Here is a 19,357-nt window from a genome sequence, read left to right as displayed (position 1 = left end):
CTGCGTAGGAAAAGCAGGATACGATAAATAAAACTAAATAACTCAGCAGAGGGGGAGTTGAAGGAAGTCCAGAGGAGGGGAGGGAGAATAATTCTAAATAACATGGTGAATGAGATTTGTATGGCCTCTTTTCCCAATGACCCTCCATCTGACTTGGCTTCCTCCAGCCCCTTGGAAGCTGGCCTCTGCTCCCTGGTGAGGCTGGTCAAAGATTGATGGAGATAGACCCTGGCTGACATCTATCGATTATTTTCCCCCAAACGACCTTTAAGCTGAATGATTAAAGGTAAAGGGACCCCTGACCATTAGGTCCAGTCGTGGCCGTCTCTGGGGTTGCGGCGCTCATCTCGCTTTATTGGCCGAGGGAGCCGGCGTACAGCTTCCGGGTCATGTGGCCAGCATGAATAAGCCGCTTCTGGCGAACCAGAGCAGCACACAGAAATGCCATTTACCTTCCTGCTGGAGCGGTACCTATTTATCTACTTGCACTGGTGCACTTTTGAACTGCTAGGTTGGCAGGAGCAGGGACCAAGCAACGGGAGCTCACCCCGTCATGGGGATTCGAACCGCCGACCTTATGATCGGCAAGCCCTAGGCTCTGTGGTTTAACCCACAGCGCCACCTGTGTCCCTAAGCTGGATTATTAGCCATCCATAAATTGCACAAGGCATTGTAGCTTCAAGGGCTCAGTTGCACGGCAAATAAAGGAACTCATAGAATCACAGAACTGTGGAGTTGGAAGGGACACCAAGAGTCATCTAGTCCAGCCCTCTGTATGCAGGAATCACAGAATCCCTGAGAGATGACCATTTGAGCTCTGCTTAAAAACCTCCAAGGAAAGAAAGTCCGCCACCTTCCGAGTGCCAGGAGCCAGGGTGTTGGTCAGCAATGAAAGAAACACAGTGTCAGTGACGTCAATTCTTTATTCAATGAAACCCAAGCCTAGTGTTACAACAACTCTTCCTCGTAGGTCTTGCCCCAGTGAGCTCCCTTAGACTCCTCCTCCCCTGGTTCCTTCCCAAACAATCTGAGACTTCTCCATCTTGTCTACCTTTGCTCCACTCTCTTCATACCTCTTCGTGTTCTGGGAGACCAGATGACTCTTGGTGTCCCTTCCAACACAGTTCTATGATTCTATGAGTTTTATTTGACAAGCAACTGAGCCCTTGAATCTACAATGCCTTGTGCAATTTATGGATGGCTAATCTTCCAGCTTAAAGGTCATTTTGGGGGAAAGAATCAATAGATGTCAACCGGGGTCCATCTCTGTCAATCTTTGACCAGCCTCACCAGGGAGCAGAGCCCAGCTGCTCTTCTGGCTGCCAAGGGGCTGGAGGAAGCCAAGTCAGGTCATTGGGAACACAGGCCCAGACAGGGCCTGCCAGGACTTTTGCCAGTCCTGCACACTGCCGAAAAGTCACACGCTGTGTTTTAAAACAAAACAAAACAAAAATAGTCATCTTGTGACTTGCTGTTATAGATCCATGTTTGGATACAAGATTAGAACATGAGGAGGTTCAATCTGAAATCAGGCTAGGAAATAAGATTATTCATCTCACAGGACCAGAGATAGAATCATAGAATCATAGAATCATAGAATGGCTAGTAATAGTGGATATCAGGTTATAATCAGTGCCAAATTTGGTAGGAACCTGCCAACCCCGAGTTTGTTTCTTAAAATATGTCAGAAATATACCGTATTTTTTGCTCTATAAGACTCACTTTTTCCCTCCTAAAAAGTAAGGGGAAATGTGTGTGCGTCTTATGGAGCGAATGCAGGCTGCACAGCTATCTCAGAAGCCAGAACAGCAAGAGGGATTGCCGCTTTCACTGCGCAGCGATCCCTCTTGCTGTTCTGGCTTCTGAGATGCAGAATATTTTTTTTCTTGTTTTCCTCTTCCAAAAACTAGGTGCGTCTTGTGGTCTGGTGCGTCTTATAGAGCGAAAAATACGGTGCATGGCAGCATAGGTCATTGGCTGGGCGATGCCTCAAATGAATAAACATTTCTGAAATTGTGATACATAGAGCCTTCTGAAAGCGAATGTGAAGGGGAAAGTCTGGCCTATTTCTCCATCCTTGAGCAATGGTCAACCTATCCACAGCCAACAAATATAGAAAAATAGCTTTACAAACTAGTTCTGCACTGCAAGCTTTGAATATTTATGATAGACAGAAACAGACATCAAGATTCACTGGTGTGCCTGCAATCTCTGAAATTTCTTGTGCAACTTGTCTCCAAAACATGAATATTTTTGATGGTACCAATGTAGATACATTGCCAAAGGAATTGGTCTTATGTATGATCTTGGCAGCTCAAATGTTGTTTAGTCGTTTAGTCGTGTCCGCCTCTTCGTGACCCCCTGGACCAGAGCACGCCAGGCACTCCTGTCTTCCACTGCCTCCCGCAGTTTGGTCAAACTCATGACCAAATAGTCATTACAAAATCTTACACTGGGTGCTTGGCAACGCTCACTGTGGGATATAGCGATAATGAAGTAAGCTGTGAATCATTTGAGAGTTTTGACAAGGCATATGACTTGGCATTCCTTTATTGCATATACTGAAGGCAGCCCTGTTCAGGGAAGTTTTTAATGTGTGACATTTTAATAAAAAAAATTCCTTCCTGTAGCACCTTAAAGACCAACTAAGTTAGTTCTTGGTATAAGCTTTCGTGTGCATGCACACTTCTTCAGATACCATGCATGCACACGAAAGCTTATACCAAGAACTAACTTAGTTGGTCTTTAAGGTGCTACAGGAAGGAATTTTTTTTATTTTGACTATGGCAGACCAACACGGCTACCTATCTGTATCTGACATTTTAATGTATTTTTAATCTTTGTTGGAAGCCGCCCAGAGTGGCTGGGGAAACCCAACCAGATGGGCAGGGTACAAATAATAAGTTGTTGTTGTTGTTGTTGTTGTTGTTGTTGTTGTTGTTGTTGTTGTTGTTGTTGTTGTTGTTGTTGTTATTATTATTATTATTATTATTATTATTATTATTATTATTATTACTACACAAAGGAAGCCTCTTTCTCAAGATAGCCCTTCTCCCCAGCCCGGCAGATCTGGAACTAGCCTTGAAAGTCAGTCTTTTTTGCTTGGACTTTGATATGCTGACCCATGTGACTCTCTTAAAATTTTGTTTTTCACCTTTTCATTCCCATCTCTTGTTATAACTGTTCTCTGTGTTTTATGAACATTATAAAATGATTTTTTAAAAAGGAAAATCAAATCCCCAATCCAGTCTTCCACAACCTGGTGCCCTCCATATCAGTTTTCTGAAAATTCATCAACCATTTAGTGCAAATTTCTCCTAACATTGCCTTTTTCGTATGCACAATTGCCTAAGAAGCACATTTTTGCAAAACAGTTCAAGTCCACCAGGTGAGTTGGGTTCTTCCTCCTCTTCCTTGCCAGGACAGGCCTTCAAAGAGAGGGCTTTCCTACTTTACGGCCAATCTCTCAGGAGTGCAGAGGTACTGAGAGAGAAACCGAGATCTCCTTGCGCCGCAACACAGGAAGGGAGAGATCAGTGTTGGCGCCAGGACGCTGACAGCTGGTATTTTGGGGGCACCTTCCCAAGGCCCACGGCCGCCGGTGCGAGGCTGATCTGGCTGGGGGGCACAGGGGACTGGAGGGTGAAGGCCTGCAGGATGGTGGTGAAGAAGAGGAACAACTCCATGCGGGCCAAGCCTTCGCCCATGCAGATACGCTTCCCTGCCAAGAGAAAAATGCAAAATCTGTCGGGCGGGTGGAAGGAGCCCTCTGACAGAACCCACCCTCGAATTTATTCCCCCGTGAAAGAAGTTTCCGTTCTTCTGCCTCATTCTTGGGGTGCTTTAGGAATTTCCTTTAGAAACAAGTATTAATTAAGGAATGAAGGATTTATATCTAGATGTTAGGATAGAGATGATAAAGAAAACAGGAAGACACAATGAGAGATAAAGGAGGTGCTGTGGGATTGGTGGAAGTCAATGACTTGCCGTTGTTGTTGTAGTGTTTATAATATTAACTTGTAAGATATGGATTTGTTGTTGTTGCTGCTTTCTTTAGTTTTCAAATGCTGGTTTTTGTGTGTTGTGTATTGTTATTTTTTGATATCTTTCGTGGTGGTGTTGTTTGGAAAATACTAATAAAATTTATTTTGAAAAAATCAATAAAAAGAAGAAGAAGAAAGGAATGAACCATGGTATGTTTTTATTTCATCTTTAACATCTATGGATTATTTCTGTTGTACGGTTTTAAAACCAATAAAGCATTTTTTAAAAACACTCTGTGAGGCGAGTGAGGCTGAGAGACTTCAGAGAAGTGTGACTGGCCCAAGGTCACCCAGCAGCTGCATGTGGAGGAGCGGGGAAGCAAACCCGGTTCCCCAGATTACGAGTCTACCACTCTTAATCACTACACCACACTGGCTTTCAAACTGATTTAGTGGGAACAATTACTCATAGGTACGTTGATCAATAGCTTATAATAATAATAATAATTTATTATTTATACCCCGCCCATCTGGCTGGGCTTCCCCAGCCACTCTGGGCGGCTTCCCAAAAAATATTAAAATACTGTAATACATCAATACTGTAATATGATGCATAGGCATTAAAAGAAAGTGTTAAATGGCTGATAGGTGCAGTGGTGTAGCGTGGGTTGTCAGCACCCGGGGCAAGGCAAGTAATTTGCGCTCCCTAACCTGGGGCAAGACAAATAATTTGTGCCCCCTAACCCCTAACCTGCCGTCGCTGCCAGCTTCTTCTTGCTGCTGCCTGGTCTGGTCTGGTGTGGTTCTCTCCCGCGCTCAGCGCTGCGCTGGGCGGCCGCTGCACTGTCCCTCCCCCAGATAGTCCCTCGCTCTCTCTCCGCACCGCACGCATGGCACCCACCCCCTCCACAGTGGGCGGCGACCCAGCGGCTCGGATCGGATTTGCACAGCCAGCACTGCAGTGAGAGAGAGTGAGTGAGCCAGGTAGGGGCAGAGAGCTGAGAGTGTGAGCACCCCCCCCCCAGATGTTGTGCCCAGTGCGGCCGGCCCCCCCTACACCCCCCACGCTACACCACTGGATAGGTGGAAAGATGCGCTGGAAGAGTCACGGTTGAAACAGGGCCCCTTCCATGAGAGGTCCAGAGGTTGGCAACAAGGGAACGGGGCCTTTTCTGCAGTGGGATGCTCTACACAGGGAGGCTCACTTGATGCCTTCATTATAAATCTTTGGGTGCCGGGCAAAAATGTTCCTCTTTGGCCTCTATCTGTGGCCCCTTGCATTGGGTGGGGTGTTTGTAATGTAGTCTATCAATGGGGCGTGCAGCAACAGGTTGATAAATGGTCAACCCAGCCCCTCTCCCACGCTGTCCTTGGCAGGTACAACACAGGAGAGCCCTGCAGGATCAGGCCCCCCAGCCCTGCATCCTGTTCTCCCAGTGGCCCCCAGATGCCTGCGAGAAGCCAAGACAAGTAGGACCAGAACAGAGGTTCCTTTCTCTGACCCTCCTGGGAAGGACCGCCTGGAAATGAATCTCATAGGAGACCACTCACCAACCCCACTCCCCACTCCCCACTCCCCACTCCCCTCTCGTTGGAATGGAAGGAGACCCCTCCCTCCCCACTTACCTGCTGAGAAAGGCATGAAGGCCTCCACCTTCTTGAAGCAGCCTTGGCTATCCAAGAATCTCCCTGGGTCAAACTCTTGAGGGTTGGAGTGCTCCTCTGCGTCATAGTGAACGCTGCTCAGCAAAGGATAGATGTAGGTCCCCTAGGAGAAGCATATACAGTGGTACCTCGGGTGACAGACGCTTCAGCTTACAGACGCTTCAGGTTACAGACTCCACTAACCCAGAAATAGTACCTCGGGTTAAGAACTTTCCTTCAGGATGAGAACAGAAATTGTGCTCCGGTGGTGCGGCAGCAGCGGGAGGCCCCATTAGCTAAAGTGGTACCTCAGGTTAAGAACAGTTTCAGGTCAATCAATGAAATTTTATTAATATTTTCATATTGAGATATTTGTAGAATATCTTCTTTTCTCTCTCTCTTTTTTTCTTCTTTTTCCTCTTTTTTATAAATGTGTCCTTATTTAAAATATGTTTGTATGTATTTGCAATATTTTGCTTACATTTTGTAATAATTATGTTAAATAAATGATATATATATATATATATATATATATATATATATATATATATATATTAAAGAACAGTTTCAAGTTAATGACGTACCTCCAGAACGAATTAAGTTCTTACCCGAGGTACCACTGTAGTTATTTATTTCCTTCACATCTGATGGGAGGGTGTTCCACAGGGTGGGTGCCACCATCAAGAAGGCCCTCTGCCTGGTTCCCTGTAACTTCACTTCTTTCAGTGAGGGAACCACCAGAAGGCCCTCGGAGCTGGACCTCAGTGTCCAGCCAGAACAATGGGGGTGGAGACGCTCCTTCAGGTATACTGGACCGAGGCCATTTAGGGCTTTAAAGGTCAGCACCAACACTTTGAATTGTGCTCGGAAACATACTGGGAGCCAGCGAAGATCCTTTAGGCCTGGTGTTATGTGTTCCCGGCAGCCTTTCTCAGTCACCAGTCTAGCTGCCACATTCTGGATTAGTGACCTTCAAAGTTAGCGCCCCACAGACCTCATCCCACTAATTCATTGCAGGTGGTTGAACACGGTGACCCTTTGGGTCGCTTCCGACTCTTTAATTCTATGATTATTGGCTTGTCAGCAGCAGCATTCCAACTCTAGAGAAACCCAGTGTTGATTTTGTTTCAAAATCTTCCCTGCACTTTACATCATTTAGTAGTATTAAAAAGATCCAGATGGACAAGCATCCTGGCAGACAGATAAGGCAGCTTCCTGGGAGCTTTGAAATATACCCATTTCACAGGTGGAGAACTGACTCCTGTGGATAAATGCCTTTCCAAGGCAAGTCCAGGTGTGACATGGGAGGCACTGAGCTCAAATCCTGTCCCCGCCCTGACCCAGGAGTTTCAGACCAGTTGCATGGAGGGACCAAAGGCTGGATCCTGATCCCTCCACCCCTGCTGGGAATCTTACCTTGGGGATGACATAGCCCCTGAAGTGGATGTCTTTCCTGGCCATGCGGGGAAGATTCATGGGTAGGATATCGCTGAATCGCTGGATCTCGTGCACTACAGCCTCCATATAGGGCATTTTGTTCCTGTCCTCACTGGCTGGGATCCGGTCCCTCCCAATCACTCGATCGATTTCCTCGTGGAGTTTTTCTTGGGGAAAAGAGAACAATTCCTGTGTCACAGGGAGCTGAGCAAGATAACCTTTTGGGTCCCTTACAACTGTACAATACCATCATTCTATGACTGAGCACCTGTTCACAATCAGGATAGCACCATGCCTTTCTCTCTTGACACCCTTTCACTGGGATATTTTTGGGGATGGTGGGAGGACGAGATGGAGGGGCCATGGGCACAAATCCCTCTCGTCTGGGAACTGTGCGTATACCGTATTTTTTGCTCTATGTTGTTGTTTAGTCGTTTAGTCGTGTCCGACTCTTCATGACCCCATGGACCAGAGCATGCTCTATAAGACTCACCTTTTCCCTCCTAAAAAGTAAGGGGAAATGTGTGTGCGTCTTATGGAGCGAATGCAGGCTGCGCAGCTATCCCAGAAGCCAGAACAGCAAGAGGGATTACTGCTTTCACTGCGCAGCGATCCCTCTTGCTGTTCTGGCTTCTGAGATTCAGAATATATTTTTTTTCTTGTTTTCCTCCTCCAAAAACTAGGTGCGTCTTGTGGTCTGTTGCGTCTTATAGAGCGAAAAATACGGTAACCTTTTTCTAGATGATGTTACTCTCACCAGGACGGAACTACATGTCCCGTTAATCTCACATCTTGACTACTACAGTCACTTCTATTTGGGGCTTCCCTTGAGGGTGGAAATTGCCTGTTTCTTTATCTTACTGCATTCATAGATCACCTTTTCCTCCATGGAAATCAAGGTGGGGTACATGGTCCACACAGCCCTCCATGGAGAAGAGTGCACTTAAGTTTGGGCTGTTGCTTTCCATCATCAGCTTGATCTCTTCTTGGCATCTGACCGTCTTGAGAGACAATGGAGTGTGTCACCAGGGGTGAAGTCAAACGGCTGTGTTAGGAGCACCAAAGTGACCTCCCCAGGGCGCAAGCTTGGGCAGCGTGTCTGGAGGTCCTGGGCTGCTCAGATGACAAGACCCCCCCTTTCGGCCTTCCTGATGTGGTCCAAAGGAAAGCAGAGCACGACGTTTGGTACCAGCTGGGCTGCAGGAGTTGCAGGAAGGTGGCGTACAAGGTGCCACCCAACCGTCTTAGGGACCTCAGTCCTGATTTGTGTAGGGCAGGAATGTCCAACTTCAAGTAGGCTGTGAGCTACTATCCAGTATCAAAAGCTGTCATTCTTCAGCAAGCATTCCATTCTCTCACCCTTCAGAAGTCATTTAAATGCCCCTTAAAGGTAAAGGTAAAGGGACCCCTGACCATTAGGTCCAGTCACGGCCGACTCTGGGGTTGCGGCACTCATCTTGCTTTATTGGCTGAGGGAGCCGGCGTACAGCTTCCGGGTCACGTGGCCAGCAGGACTAAGCTGCTTCTGGCAAACCAGAGCAACGCACGGAAACACCATTTACCTTCCCGCTGGAGCGGTACCTATTTATCTACTTGCACTTTGACATGCTTTTGAACTGCTAGGTTGGCAGGAGCAGGGACCGAGCAACAGGAGCTCACCCTGTCACAGGGATACGAACCACCGCCCTTCTGATCGGCAAGTCCTAGGCTCTGTGGTTTAACCCACAGTGCCACCCGCGTCCCCTCAATGCCCCCTGGTTCCCTCTAAAGCACATGCAGAAACTGCCTATTTGACCGTTGAACCCACTTTGGATCTCGTCCGCTCCAGCTGCCAGAGCCTGCCTTCACTTGCAGGGGAAGCTGCTAACTCACTGAGGGTTTGAGACCCATAGGCTACCCTCACTTGGCTTAGCCAGCCAATCAAAGTCATACTACCCTGAACACACCCAACCGTGTCTGAGCTTGGAAGCTAAGCAGGGTCAGGCCTGGTTAGCATTTGGATGGGAGACCATTTGGAGATACCAGATACCCTAGGCTTTTCCTCCTTTTGGGGGTATGGAGTGATAGGGGAGTGGTAGTACCTCTGGTTGGGGACACGTCCTACTCCTTCTGGGGTACTTTGTCCGTCTCTGGTCCCTACCCAACACTCTTCTCTCACCTGCGGCTCCCAGAAGCTGTCAGCATGCGACAATGGACACACCCTGGGAACAACCTGGTCTGTAGCTGTAGAAGTTCAGGTGATTCTCATAGGTTTCCTCCTTCTGCCCTCACCTTGAATCTGTGGGTACTTCAGCATGGTGAGGAATCCATATCTCAGGGTGGTGCCGATCGTCTCCGTCCCAGCAAAGAACAAGTTGAAGCTGGACACGATCAAATTCTCCATGCAAAATTCAGAAGCCGGGTTATTCTTTTCCTGCCAAGAGATCGAGGTCAGCTATAATGCCTGCACTGAAAGGGGTGGGGGGTCAGACTAGATGCCACTTGGGGTCCCTTCCAATTCCACCATTCTCTGAAACCTGCAGACAGCACGTTTTAGGGGGGGCAGATGATGGAGATGTGGAAGTTCATTCCTTACCTGATCCATCTTAACTAAGAAGCAGTCAATGTAGCTGTGGGGGTCAGAGGGATCCAGCGAGGCCTGCTGAATCTTGATCCTCTCCTCTATGAAGCGGATGATCCCCTGGGAACATTTGCTGCCCGCGTGGTGGGATCCGGGGATCTTCTCCATGATCTCCGGGAAAATATTGTACAGCTGCGGGGGAAGAAGATGGGGAGCAATGGAAGGGCGCTACCACATTTGGCTGACCTTAGTATGTGTCTCCTGCAAACTCAGATTCCCAAAAAAAGGCACATGCTGAGAAGAAGAAGAAGAGTTTGGATTTGGTATCTCGCCTTATCACTACCCGAAGGAGTCTCAAAGCGGCTAACATTCTCCTTTCCCTTCCTCCCCCACAACAAACACTCTGTGAGGTGAGTGGGGCTGAGAGACTTCAAAGAAGTGTGACTGGCCCAAGGTCACCCAGCAGCTGCATGTGGAGGAGCGGGGAATCGAACCCGGTTCACCAGATTACGAGTCTACCGCTCTTAACCACTACACCACACTGAGGCTTATGCCTGCCTGGAAAAGTGACCCTTGACTCTTTGCACATGCTCATGGGTCCTTCGGCTTTCCTTTCCAAAAGCCTCCCTTCGCTTCAGAAATTCCAGCGCTGCCTTCTGCCCTGCAAGGCCCACGAGTGAGAACACTCTACACAGTGAACTGGAGAGACGGATTCAGCCCATTGCTGTGGTTGCTTAACATAAAGCGGTCAGGTGGGGGGGGGCAAATTGAGCCCCCTAGGCAACAAATCGCTCCTTCCTGCCACAGATTTATGAACCGTGACCTAATAATCTGGATTTCTGGTATTCAGGGCTTTGGCAAATTGCTCTCCTGGAAGGGAGATTCCACATGCGAAAATATCTAGGGCGGAGCTTGAAGGACTAGATAGGCAGACAGATAGATGGCATGATTTTAATTCTTATACAAGAATTGAGACACGTGGTCACTCAGTGCAGCTTGCCTTTGCAAACGTCTGTCTCATTTAAGACTAGAGAGAACTTTGAGCGTCCATAATGATGGATCTTGGCCTCTGTTTATTTCCTTGATACACCAGGAATATCGTGCTAGAAAACCACCTCAGAAACATTGGACTCTATAGAGGGATGCATTTGAATAAAATATGTTAATTGAATCAAACTTCCAAACTCTTATGGAAAGACGCTGAAATTCTTAAAGTGACCTTGACAGAAAAGCCAAACCATTGCTTTTGTTTTCTTTTGTTGTTTATGGCTTGTTTGTTGCCATATATGTATTTTTTGACCAAACTGCGGGAGGCAATGGAAGACAGGAGTGCCTGTCGTGCTCTGGTCCAGGGGGTCACGAAGAGTCGGACACGACTAAACGACTAAACAACAACAACAATGTATTTTTCAGATTGCTATAATTCAAAATGATGGATTAAAAATTAATGATGGTGATGATGTAATTCACAGGGGAATACTGTGTCTAATAAATAGTCTTTATTTGCAAATATAAGCTTTGTATGCATTAATGCTTTGGAACTGGGCTTTATCTTTGCTCTTTTGCCCTTCCATGCTGTGACACTCTATTGTTTAACTTTTCAGTTCTTTGCTTTAAAAAAACCCACGATAATAAGTAGATATATTGGGGGGGGGGGGTTTGCAGTCCGTCCGCCCTCACCTGAGACGGGGGCAGGCTGGCCACGCGGAACCGTTCTGTGATCAGCTCACTCAGGGTGATGAATTTCTCATCGTCGTACCGGAACCTGTTCCCAAATACGATGGAGCAGATGACGTTGGAGACGGCTCGGCTGATGACGACGGTGGGGTCAAAGGGCGTCCCTAGTAGGGAGAGACAGAAGGCAGGAGGAGGGAATGAAAGGTCTGTCTTTGGCAAGAGCACACAATGGCTACGCTTGTGGACCAAGCACCACAGAGCCTTCTAGAGGCGACCAATCCTTTAATTATGGATTTCTCCAGAGGCCTACCTTGCAACTTACGGAACTCCTCTGCCAGGCACTGGGCCTCCTCCTGGATCCGCTCCTCGATGGACCGTTTCCCCATCCCGAAATTCCTCAAGGTGGTGAGGCTGAACCTGCGAAGCTGCCTCCACCGATCGCCGTTGGAAAAGGTCAGCCCTGGCCAAGCAATATTATGATTATAGTAATATTTTTGTGTATATCTCCCCCCTTCTTCCTTGACAGGGACAGATTGTCTCTTCAATACTCATCCTTTTAAACCTTGGCCGATTCATGTGTTATGTTTCCCAGGGACATCTCCCACAACCTCCCATTTCCTGACCTCCAGTTTGCTGCATAAATTTCTCCTAACCTTTCTACTGCTGAGATAAACAGTGGTTGTGAAGGGTATTGTTTATGTGCCAGTCGAATGCTGCTAAGTACATTGCTTTCAAGAAAAAACCAGGGTGGGTAAAACCAGCCTTTGTCAACCTGGTGCCCTCCAGCTGTTTGGGGGGGTGAGAACTTGCATCTCTCCCAGTAACATCTGGCCCAGTTGGCTGGCAAGGGGGAGAAAAAGTCAATTCTGTTTGAATTTACGAGATGTGCCAAGAACTGGAACACAGCTGCGAATCCAATCGTCTCTGAATTTTGCAACGCGGTTCTTCAGCCAAGTCAAGTGCCGCAAAAATAAAGCATGCATAAGAATTGAGCGGATTGAGTAAACAGGACCAAGAGTGAGTCCAATGGTCAAGAAGGTGGTTTCTGCATGTGCTGTAGAGGGAAGTGATGGGCAGGTGGTGCTCGTCCACCTAGGAAGGGAGCCATCAAGGAGAAGGAAAACTCTGGTCCCAAAACAGTGCTGCCTTGTGGGATATCTTCAGGAGAAGTCAAGGCAAAGGATTAAACCCTACACAAATCCCTAAGGTGATTGGATGATGCCTTGTACGCCTCCTTCTGGCAACTCCTGCAGCCAAGCTGGTGTCAAGCGTCTTGCTCTGCTTTCCTTGGGACCACATCAGTGGGACCAAGAGGGGTCTTGTCCTCTGTGGAGACCAGGACTCCCATGTACGCTGCCCAGGCTTCTGCCCTGGGGAGGTCACTAACAGAATGGTTTGCCAACACAATGGTTTGCCTTCACCCCAGAGGCACACTCCATTGTCTCTAGAGACAGACAGATGCCAATATCTAAACATTAATTACCCGCCCTTTACCCTAAGGTCCCAGCGTAACGGGGGGGGGGGATTGCAACATTAAAGCACAAGGTTAAAAGCAGCTTATGGCAACTTACAGTCACAGAAATAAGATGAGTGAAAGGCATTTTGTTTTGGGGAAATTGCTTTGCAATGTTGTACCTATTAAGAAAAATGTGCATGTTAGGAGAATCTTGCACTCAAATGTGGATGAATAATTCACAAACCAATGTGGATATGTGGGGAACTGAAATTAAGACTGGGGAAGATGAGAAACTGATAGAAACCAAAATTGACAGACCATAGAATTGTAGAGTTGGAAGGGAGCCCAATGCTCACCTGGTCCAACCCCCTGTAATGTAAGAATCTCAAGTAAAGCTTCCAGGACATCCAACCTCTGTTTGAAAGCCAGTGTGGTGTGTTGGTTATGAGCAGTGGACTTGTAATCTGGTGAACCGGGTTCGCGTCTCCGCTCCTCCACATGCAGCTGCTGGGTGACCTTGGGCCAGTCATACTTCTTTGAAGTCTCTCAGCCCCACTCACCTCACAGAGTGTTTGTTGTGGGGGAGGAAGGGAAAGGAGAATGTTAGCCGCTTTGAGACTCCTTCGGGTAGTGATAAAGCGGGATATCAAATCCAAACTCTTCTACTTCAAGGAAGGAGAGTTCACAACCTCTGGGGGGAGACTGTTCCAGTAACAGCTCTTCCCATCAGTTAGTTCTTCCTGATGCTTAGTCAGAATCAACTTTCTTGTAACTTGAAGCCATGGGTTCGAGTCCTATCGGCCCATCCCTAGCTGGCGCTGATTGGAATTGTAGTCCAAACCAGATGGAGGGCACCAGGTTGGCACTCTACCCTCCAACATGTCTGATGAGTGACAGAAAGATGGACTGAGCTGTGCCCCAAGCCCCCTTCCCCCACAGGGATGGACCTCTCACCGTGCTCATGGAAATCCTTGGAGAAGGACGGCAGCTGCCCTCTCGCGTTGAAGTCCTCTGCCTGGTCCACCAGGGCCTCCTTCACCACCTTGTAGCTGCTCAAGACCACGACTCGCCGCAGCCCTAGGTAGACGGTGAAGACCGAGCCGTAGGCCTCGCCCAGCTGCCGGGAGAAGAGCATCAGGTTGGCCCAGGTGTGGACAGGTGAGGGGATAACTGGACAGGAAGGGAGCCCAGTGCGGAGGGAAGTGAAGCCTGGGGGGAGGGGAGGGCCAGCTGGAAGATTCAGGGCAGATGGAGGACATATTTGGGATAAAGAGTTAAACTATGGAACTCGCTTCCACAGGAGGAAGTGATGGCCACCAAATTGGATGGCCTTGAAAGACAACTTCAGGGAGGAGGGGGCTCTCGTTGGCTTCTAGCCAGGATGGTTCTGCTCTGTCTTCACAGCTGGAGACAGAAAGACTTCCAAATCCTAGTCGCTCGAATCCACAGGAGGGGAGACGACTCTTGCGTTTGGATCCTGCTCGCAGGTTTCCCATTAGGGCATCTGACTGACCACTGTGAGACGAGGACGCTGGACTAGATGGGACACTGGCCTGATCCAGCAGGCCTTACTGACCCATATCTCCCATATCTGACCCTCTCCCATTAATGTGTGAGGTGGAATTACTGTTAGGCTCATCATCAGATTTTTGGGCATTGAATTACAAGAGGATCGGTCCTGGAGTGTCAACACAAGGGGGCTTGTGAAGAAGGCGCAGCAGAGACTGTACTTTTTGAGAATTCTAAGGAAAAACCATCTTCCGCAGAAACTGCTGCTTGCCTTCTATCACTGTGCCATTGAGAGCGTGCTCACTTGTGGCTTATGTGTGTGGTACGGAAGCTGTACTACCTGGGACAGGATGGGGTTGTGCAGAGTTGTTAAGGCAGCAGAGAGCATTGTTGGCTGCCCACTCTCCACCTTAGAGCAGATTTATGCCACAAGGTGCCATAGGAAGGCACTGGACATAGTAAAAGATCCATCGCATCCTGGTCACTGTCTCTTTGAGCTCTTGCCGTCGGGACGGAGATACAGGTCGATGAAGACAAGAACGAGTCGTCTTAAGAACAGCTTCTTCTCCAGAGCGATCTCGGCCCTGAATGGGAAGCCCGGACTTTGAAAGTCATCTAATCTCCCTTGCTGTATTATACTGTATTGTTTAATTAGTGTTTTTATGGAGCAGTCAAGTAATTTCGTTGTCCCCAAAGGGGGCAATGACAATAAAGATATTATTATTATTATTATTATTATTATTATTATTATTATTATTATTATTATTATTAGTCAGGCCAACGTCACCCGTGCAAGAGTGTGCCGTGACCCCAAGACAGACTATTAAAGTGAAAAGTGCAAGGAGGGTTCTGAAACATGGGTTGAATAATTTGTATTTCATGGACTGTGATTTAATGAGAGATGGAGAAGCGTCAGAAGGTGCTTGGTTAGAGGAGGAACGGCTCAGGTGACATATATTTGCCTATTGTCCTAATGCAGGCATGGCCGTACTTGGTCTTCCAGCTGTTTTGGGACTACAACTCCCATCATCCCTAGCTAACAGGACCAGTGTTCCCATCAGGGATGATGGGAATTGTAGTCCCAAAACAGCTGGAGGGCCAGGTTTGGCCATGCCTGTAATGGAAATGCTTCCCCTATCTCTGTGGACTCTGTCCTGCTACGGAATAAAGTCTGACTGATTGGGAATTGAGGGTGAGCCTCCATACCTCAACCCCCAATGGTGAGTGGGGCAGGGACAGGAACAACTAATGGAGAAACTCCAGGTTGAGAGGCAGAAGGAGTGGCAGCTTGGCCCCCAAACTGTGGGGTGCATGGCCCTGGCACCGAAATTTGTGGGTGCTCGGCCCCTTCATGGGGGATTTCGTGGGCCCCAGGGAGTTGGCACGTATGAGAGGCAGTCTAACTGTGAACAGCTGTGTGTGAATCTGAACTTACAATGAGGCTGATCTCTGTAGATCATGGCACGGGTATAAGATTGACGTAACTTAAATATGACATGAGATTCTTCTTCCTGAACCTTGTACCGGCCTCATCTCAGGAAAAACTTCACACCTTGAAATGGTCAACACATGCAAATCCAGAAATCCGTTCAAACTCCAGAATGCATGACTTCAAGATAATGGTGGCACAGCCAAGAGATAGCCAGGTCCAGTTAACTGCTCGCTATATCTCCCTTTGGTTAAGCAGAACACAGATAGAGTGATAAGCAAGCAGATAAGGCCAGTTTTCAGTCCTTTTCTCACTCAGATGGCCATGGGATGGAGCTGGGTGTGTGTGAGTGTGACAGGGGACGGGAATCACTCATCTCAATGTCCCTCCCTTCCTTACGAGGAGGCATTAGCCAAGACCCCAGCTCCTCTGACTCTAACAGGACAGCAGTTAACCCAGCGCTCTCCAGGACTCAGCACACTTCTGCTTTGCTTTAAAGACAGGTATACTTTCCTCCCCTGCCCCTACTGAGCCAGTGTGGTGTAGTGGTTAAGAGCGGTGGACTCATAATGTGGGGAACCGGGTTCACATCTCCGCTCCTCCACTTGCAGCTGCTGGGTGACCTTGGGCCAGTCACACTTCTCTGAAGTCTCTCAGCCCCACTCACCTCACAGAGTGTTTGTTGTGGGGGAGGAAGGGAAAGGAGATTGTTAGCCACTTTGAGACTCCTTAAGGGGAGTGAAAGGTGGGATATCAAATCCAAACTCTTCTTCTTCTCTACTGCTAGTGTGGGTTTATGGCAAAATTGTCAGGCCAACGTTTCTATAGGCTTTTAAAAATAGGGAAGCTTTCACTCTTCCGATCAAGAGTGCAGGCATCGTAGCCAAGAATTCTTTTAGCCCCAAAATGGGAGATAACAAGAAGTACCAACGAAAGAAGAGTGGCAGATGAAGATGGTGGACTTTGCAGAACTGGTGAAGCTGAAAAGAAAAATCTGAAACCTGCACGATCAAGTATTCCAAAAGGACTGGATTAAATTTATACGACATCTGAAAGATTATTGTAAACAACTAACATCACTAGCAGGTTTGGTTGTCTGAAGATTTGTAATGATAAATTTTCTACCTTTCTATATTTATTTAACATTTGAGTCATTTTGTAATGAGCGCAATTAGAATTGGAAAACGTACAAAATGCAAGGATATAAAGGTTAATTTTGAAAGCCATGAGGCGGGAGGGAAGGAAGTTGATAGGCTCTAAAGAGCCAGCCAGACACAGTAAGACATCAAACATTTAAAACTTCCCGATACAGAGCTGCCTTCAGATGTCTTCTAAAAGTCATGTAGTTATTTCCTTGACATCCGCTGGGAGGGCGTTCCACAGGGCGGGCGCCACCACCGAGAAGGCCCTATGCCTGATTCCCTGTAACCTCACTTCTGCAGGGAGGGAACCCCCAGGAGGCCCTCGGAGGAGGACCTCAGTGTCCGGGGCTGGACGATGTGGGTGGGGACACTCCTTCAGGTATACATATTGTGTCACTTCTATTTCATGTAATAAAATAGTTTTCTATATTCCTTTGGTGTGAGACGTTCTTAAGGGTTAACACATACTCATTAGACAAGATCATGTTAGAACTCCAGCAAAAGATCCCAAACCTCTCAGCAGTGTGTATATGAACATGCATGAGTCCTGGCTGTGCACATGTGAGTTCAGGTACACATTTGAATTATCAGGTTCTGGGGAAATGTTGTGAGGAGGGATATTGCCTTCAGGCTTTGACTGTGGGCTTCACAGAGGTACCTGGCTGCAGTGGCGTAGCGTGGGTTGTCAGCACCCGGGGCAAGGCAAGTAATTTGCGCCCCCTAACCCATGGATTTGCGCCCCCTAACCCTAACCCCCAGATGTTGCGCCCGGTGCGGCCGGCCCCCCTGCACCCCCTACGCTACGTCACTGCCTGGCTCGCCCCTGTGGTGGGCTAGAGAACCCCCCATTGGACACATCCAGCAGTCTCTTCTGATGCCCTCTCATTCCTACAGAGATAAGTCCTCAGCTGCAGACCCTCCTAGATCCCTACTTTCCAGGGACATCCCTAATTTAGAGAAGCCGTCCCGTTTTCTGATTTGATCCTGGAATGTCCCACTTTTCACTGGAGAAATGTTGGAGGGTATGGAGTCATCCGACTCCCGAGCCGTCTGAAGGTAATCCTGTATAGGGAAGGGGTTTTTTTAATGTTCTATTACGTTTTTATATATGTTGAAAACTGCCCAGAGCGGCTGGGGCAGCCCAGTAAGATGTGTGGGGTATAAATAGTAAAATTATCGTTATGGAATTGGACATCCTTATTTTCATTTGAGAAATGTCGAAGATTAATGTTTTAATCTTTAATATTTAATTTTTAATCTTTTGTAGGTTATTATTATTATTACTATTATTATTATTATTATTATTATATGTAACTGTAGGGCTATTTACACCCTTCCAATCCCCACCAGCCAAACTTGCAGGCTTGGCTGTCTTCCCAGAGGGAGAGTTTAGGTCTACTGTCAGGACTTCACTGGAGGAGGAGAGCAGGGAGGCGAATGGAGACTCACCTTCTCCAGGGATCTGAGCATGTTGTTTGGGTCCAGTTGGAGAAAATTCCCCAGGATGGGGAGCGGGGTGGGTCCAGGGGGCAGACGGCCTTTGCCGCCTTTGCCCTTCCATCCCAAGCCCAGGAGGAGGACGCCACAGACGCAAAGGAGCAGGAAGAGAGTCCCAGAGAACAGCTCCATGGAGGACTCTGGCCAAGAGATGCCCCCTCTGGGCTATGGGGAGGCGCCGAGAGGACTTATAAGGGCGGCTGGGGAACACCCAGCTCTCCACATTGGTTATCCAGTAACTCCCGGTCCTCCAACCCATTTCCAAGCCAGCTGGGGGGACTCTGCCATTTCCAATCAAGAAGTTAATTTGCTAATTTATCAAGGGCCACATACTGTAATGGGTGTTTCACTGCAAATATTGGGCAGGGTATGGGAAAACAGATTAGATCGAGGTTCGTTAAGGTTGGGGCTGGAATGGTATTTTTCTTTTCTTTTTTTAATGCTAACATGTTTATGTCTTGCCATATAATTGTTGCAGAGGCATCCAATAAATTGCTTGGGGGGGGGTTTCCTCCACCTGCCTTTCCAGGCTCACGTCTGCACCATCCCTCTAAAGTGCTATGATTCTACTTTAAACGGCCATGGCTTCCCCCAGAGAATCATGGGAAGCGTAGTCTGTTTCAATGTTCTGAGAGGTGTTCAGAGACCCTCCCTATTCGCCTCCCAGAGCTACATTTCCCTGAGAAGATGAACTCTGTTTATTTCCTACAAATTCCTGTTTGTTTGCTGTGTCCCACAGTGGTTATAGTGTCAGAGTAGAACCTGGGAAAGACCAGGGTTCAAATTCCCCCCACCTCAGCTGTGAAGCTCATTTGGGTGCCCGTGGGCTAGTCAGTCACTCTCAGCCTAACCTGCCTCGCAAGGTTGTTGTTGTGGAGATTAAATAGGGAGGGAAATAACTATGTATGCTTTTGTTGTTGTTGCTTAGTCGTTTAGTCGTGTCCGACTCTTCGTGACCCCCTGGACCAGAGCATGCCAGGCACTCCTGTCTTCCACTGCCTCCTCAAACTCATGCTGGTAGCT

At 47.9% G+C, this 19,357-nt stretch overlaps 2 protein-coding genes across 3 annotated transcripts in view; one reads left to right on the top strand and one right to left on the bottom strand.

The window, feature by feature from the left end:
• Nucleotides 1-19,357, top strand: part of LOC308590428 (cytochrome P450 2A13-like) — an 80,167-nt gene that overhangs the window by 10,288 nt on the left and 50,522 nt on the right. The window lies entirely within an intron of this gene.
• Nucleotides 2,822-18,466, bottom strand: LOC308590420 (cytochrome P450 2F3-like; the record flags this gene model as incomplete). 2 transcript variants are annotated; one of them, XM_081200460.1, is made up of 9 exons in its annotated part: nt 2,822-3,721; nt 5,610-5,751; nt 7,044-7,231; nt 9,336-9,477; nt 9,640-9,816; nt 11,305-11,465; nt 11,612-11,761; nt 13,712-13,874; nt 18,287-18,466. In XM_081200460.1, the coding sequence occupies 9 exons, from the start codon at nt 18,464-18,466 to the stop codon at nt 3,534-3,536; spliced, it is 1,491 nt and encodes a 496-aa protein (XP_081056586.1). In that variant the 3' UTR covers nt 2,822-3,533. The 2 variants fall into 2 exon arrangements, with proteins under 2 accessions (XP_081056586.1, XP_081056587.1); XM_081200461.1 differs by lacking the exons at nt 13,712-13,874; nt 18,287-18,466 and adding an exon at nt 12,182-12,399.

Source organism: Podarcis bocagei (genome assembly GCF_964188305.1).
Source record: "Podarcis bocagei genome assembly, chromosome: 7".
Lineage (NCBI taxonomy): Eukaryota > Metazoa > Chordata > Lepidosauria > Squamata > Lacertidae > Podarcis > Podarcis bocagei.
Note: the sequence above shows the minus strand (reverse complement) of the source record. Positions and strands in the feature narration are given on the sequence as shown.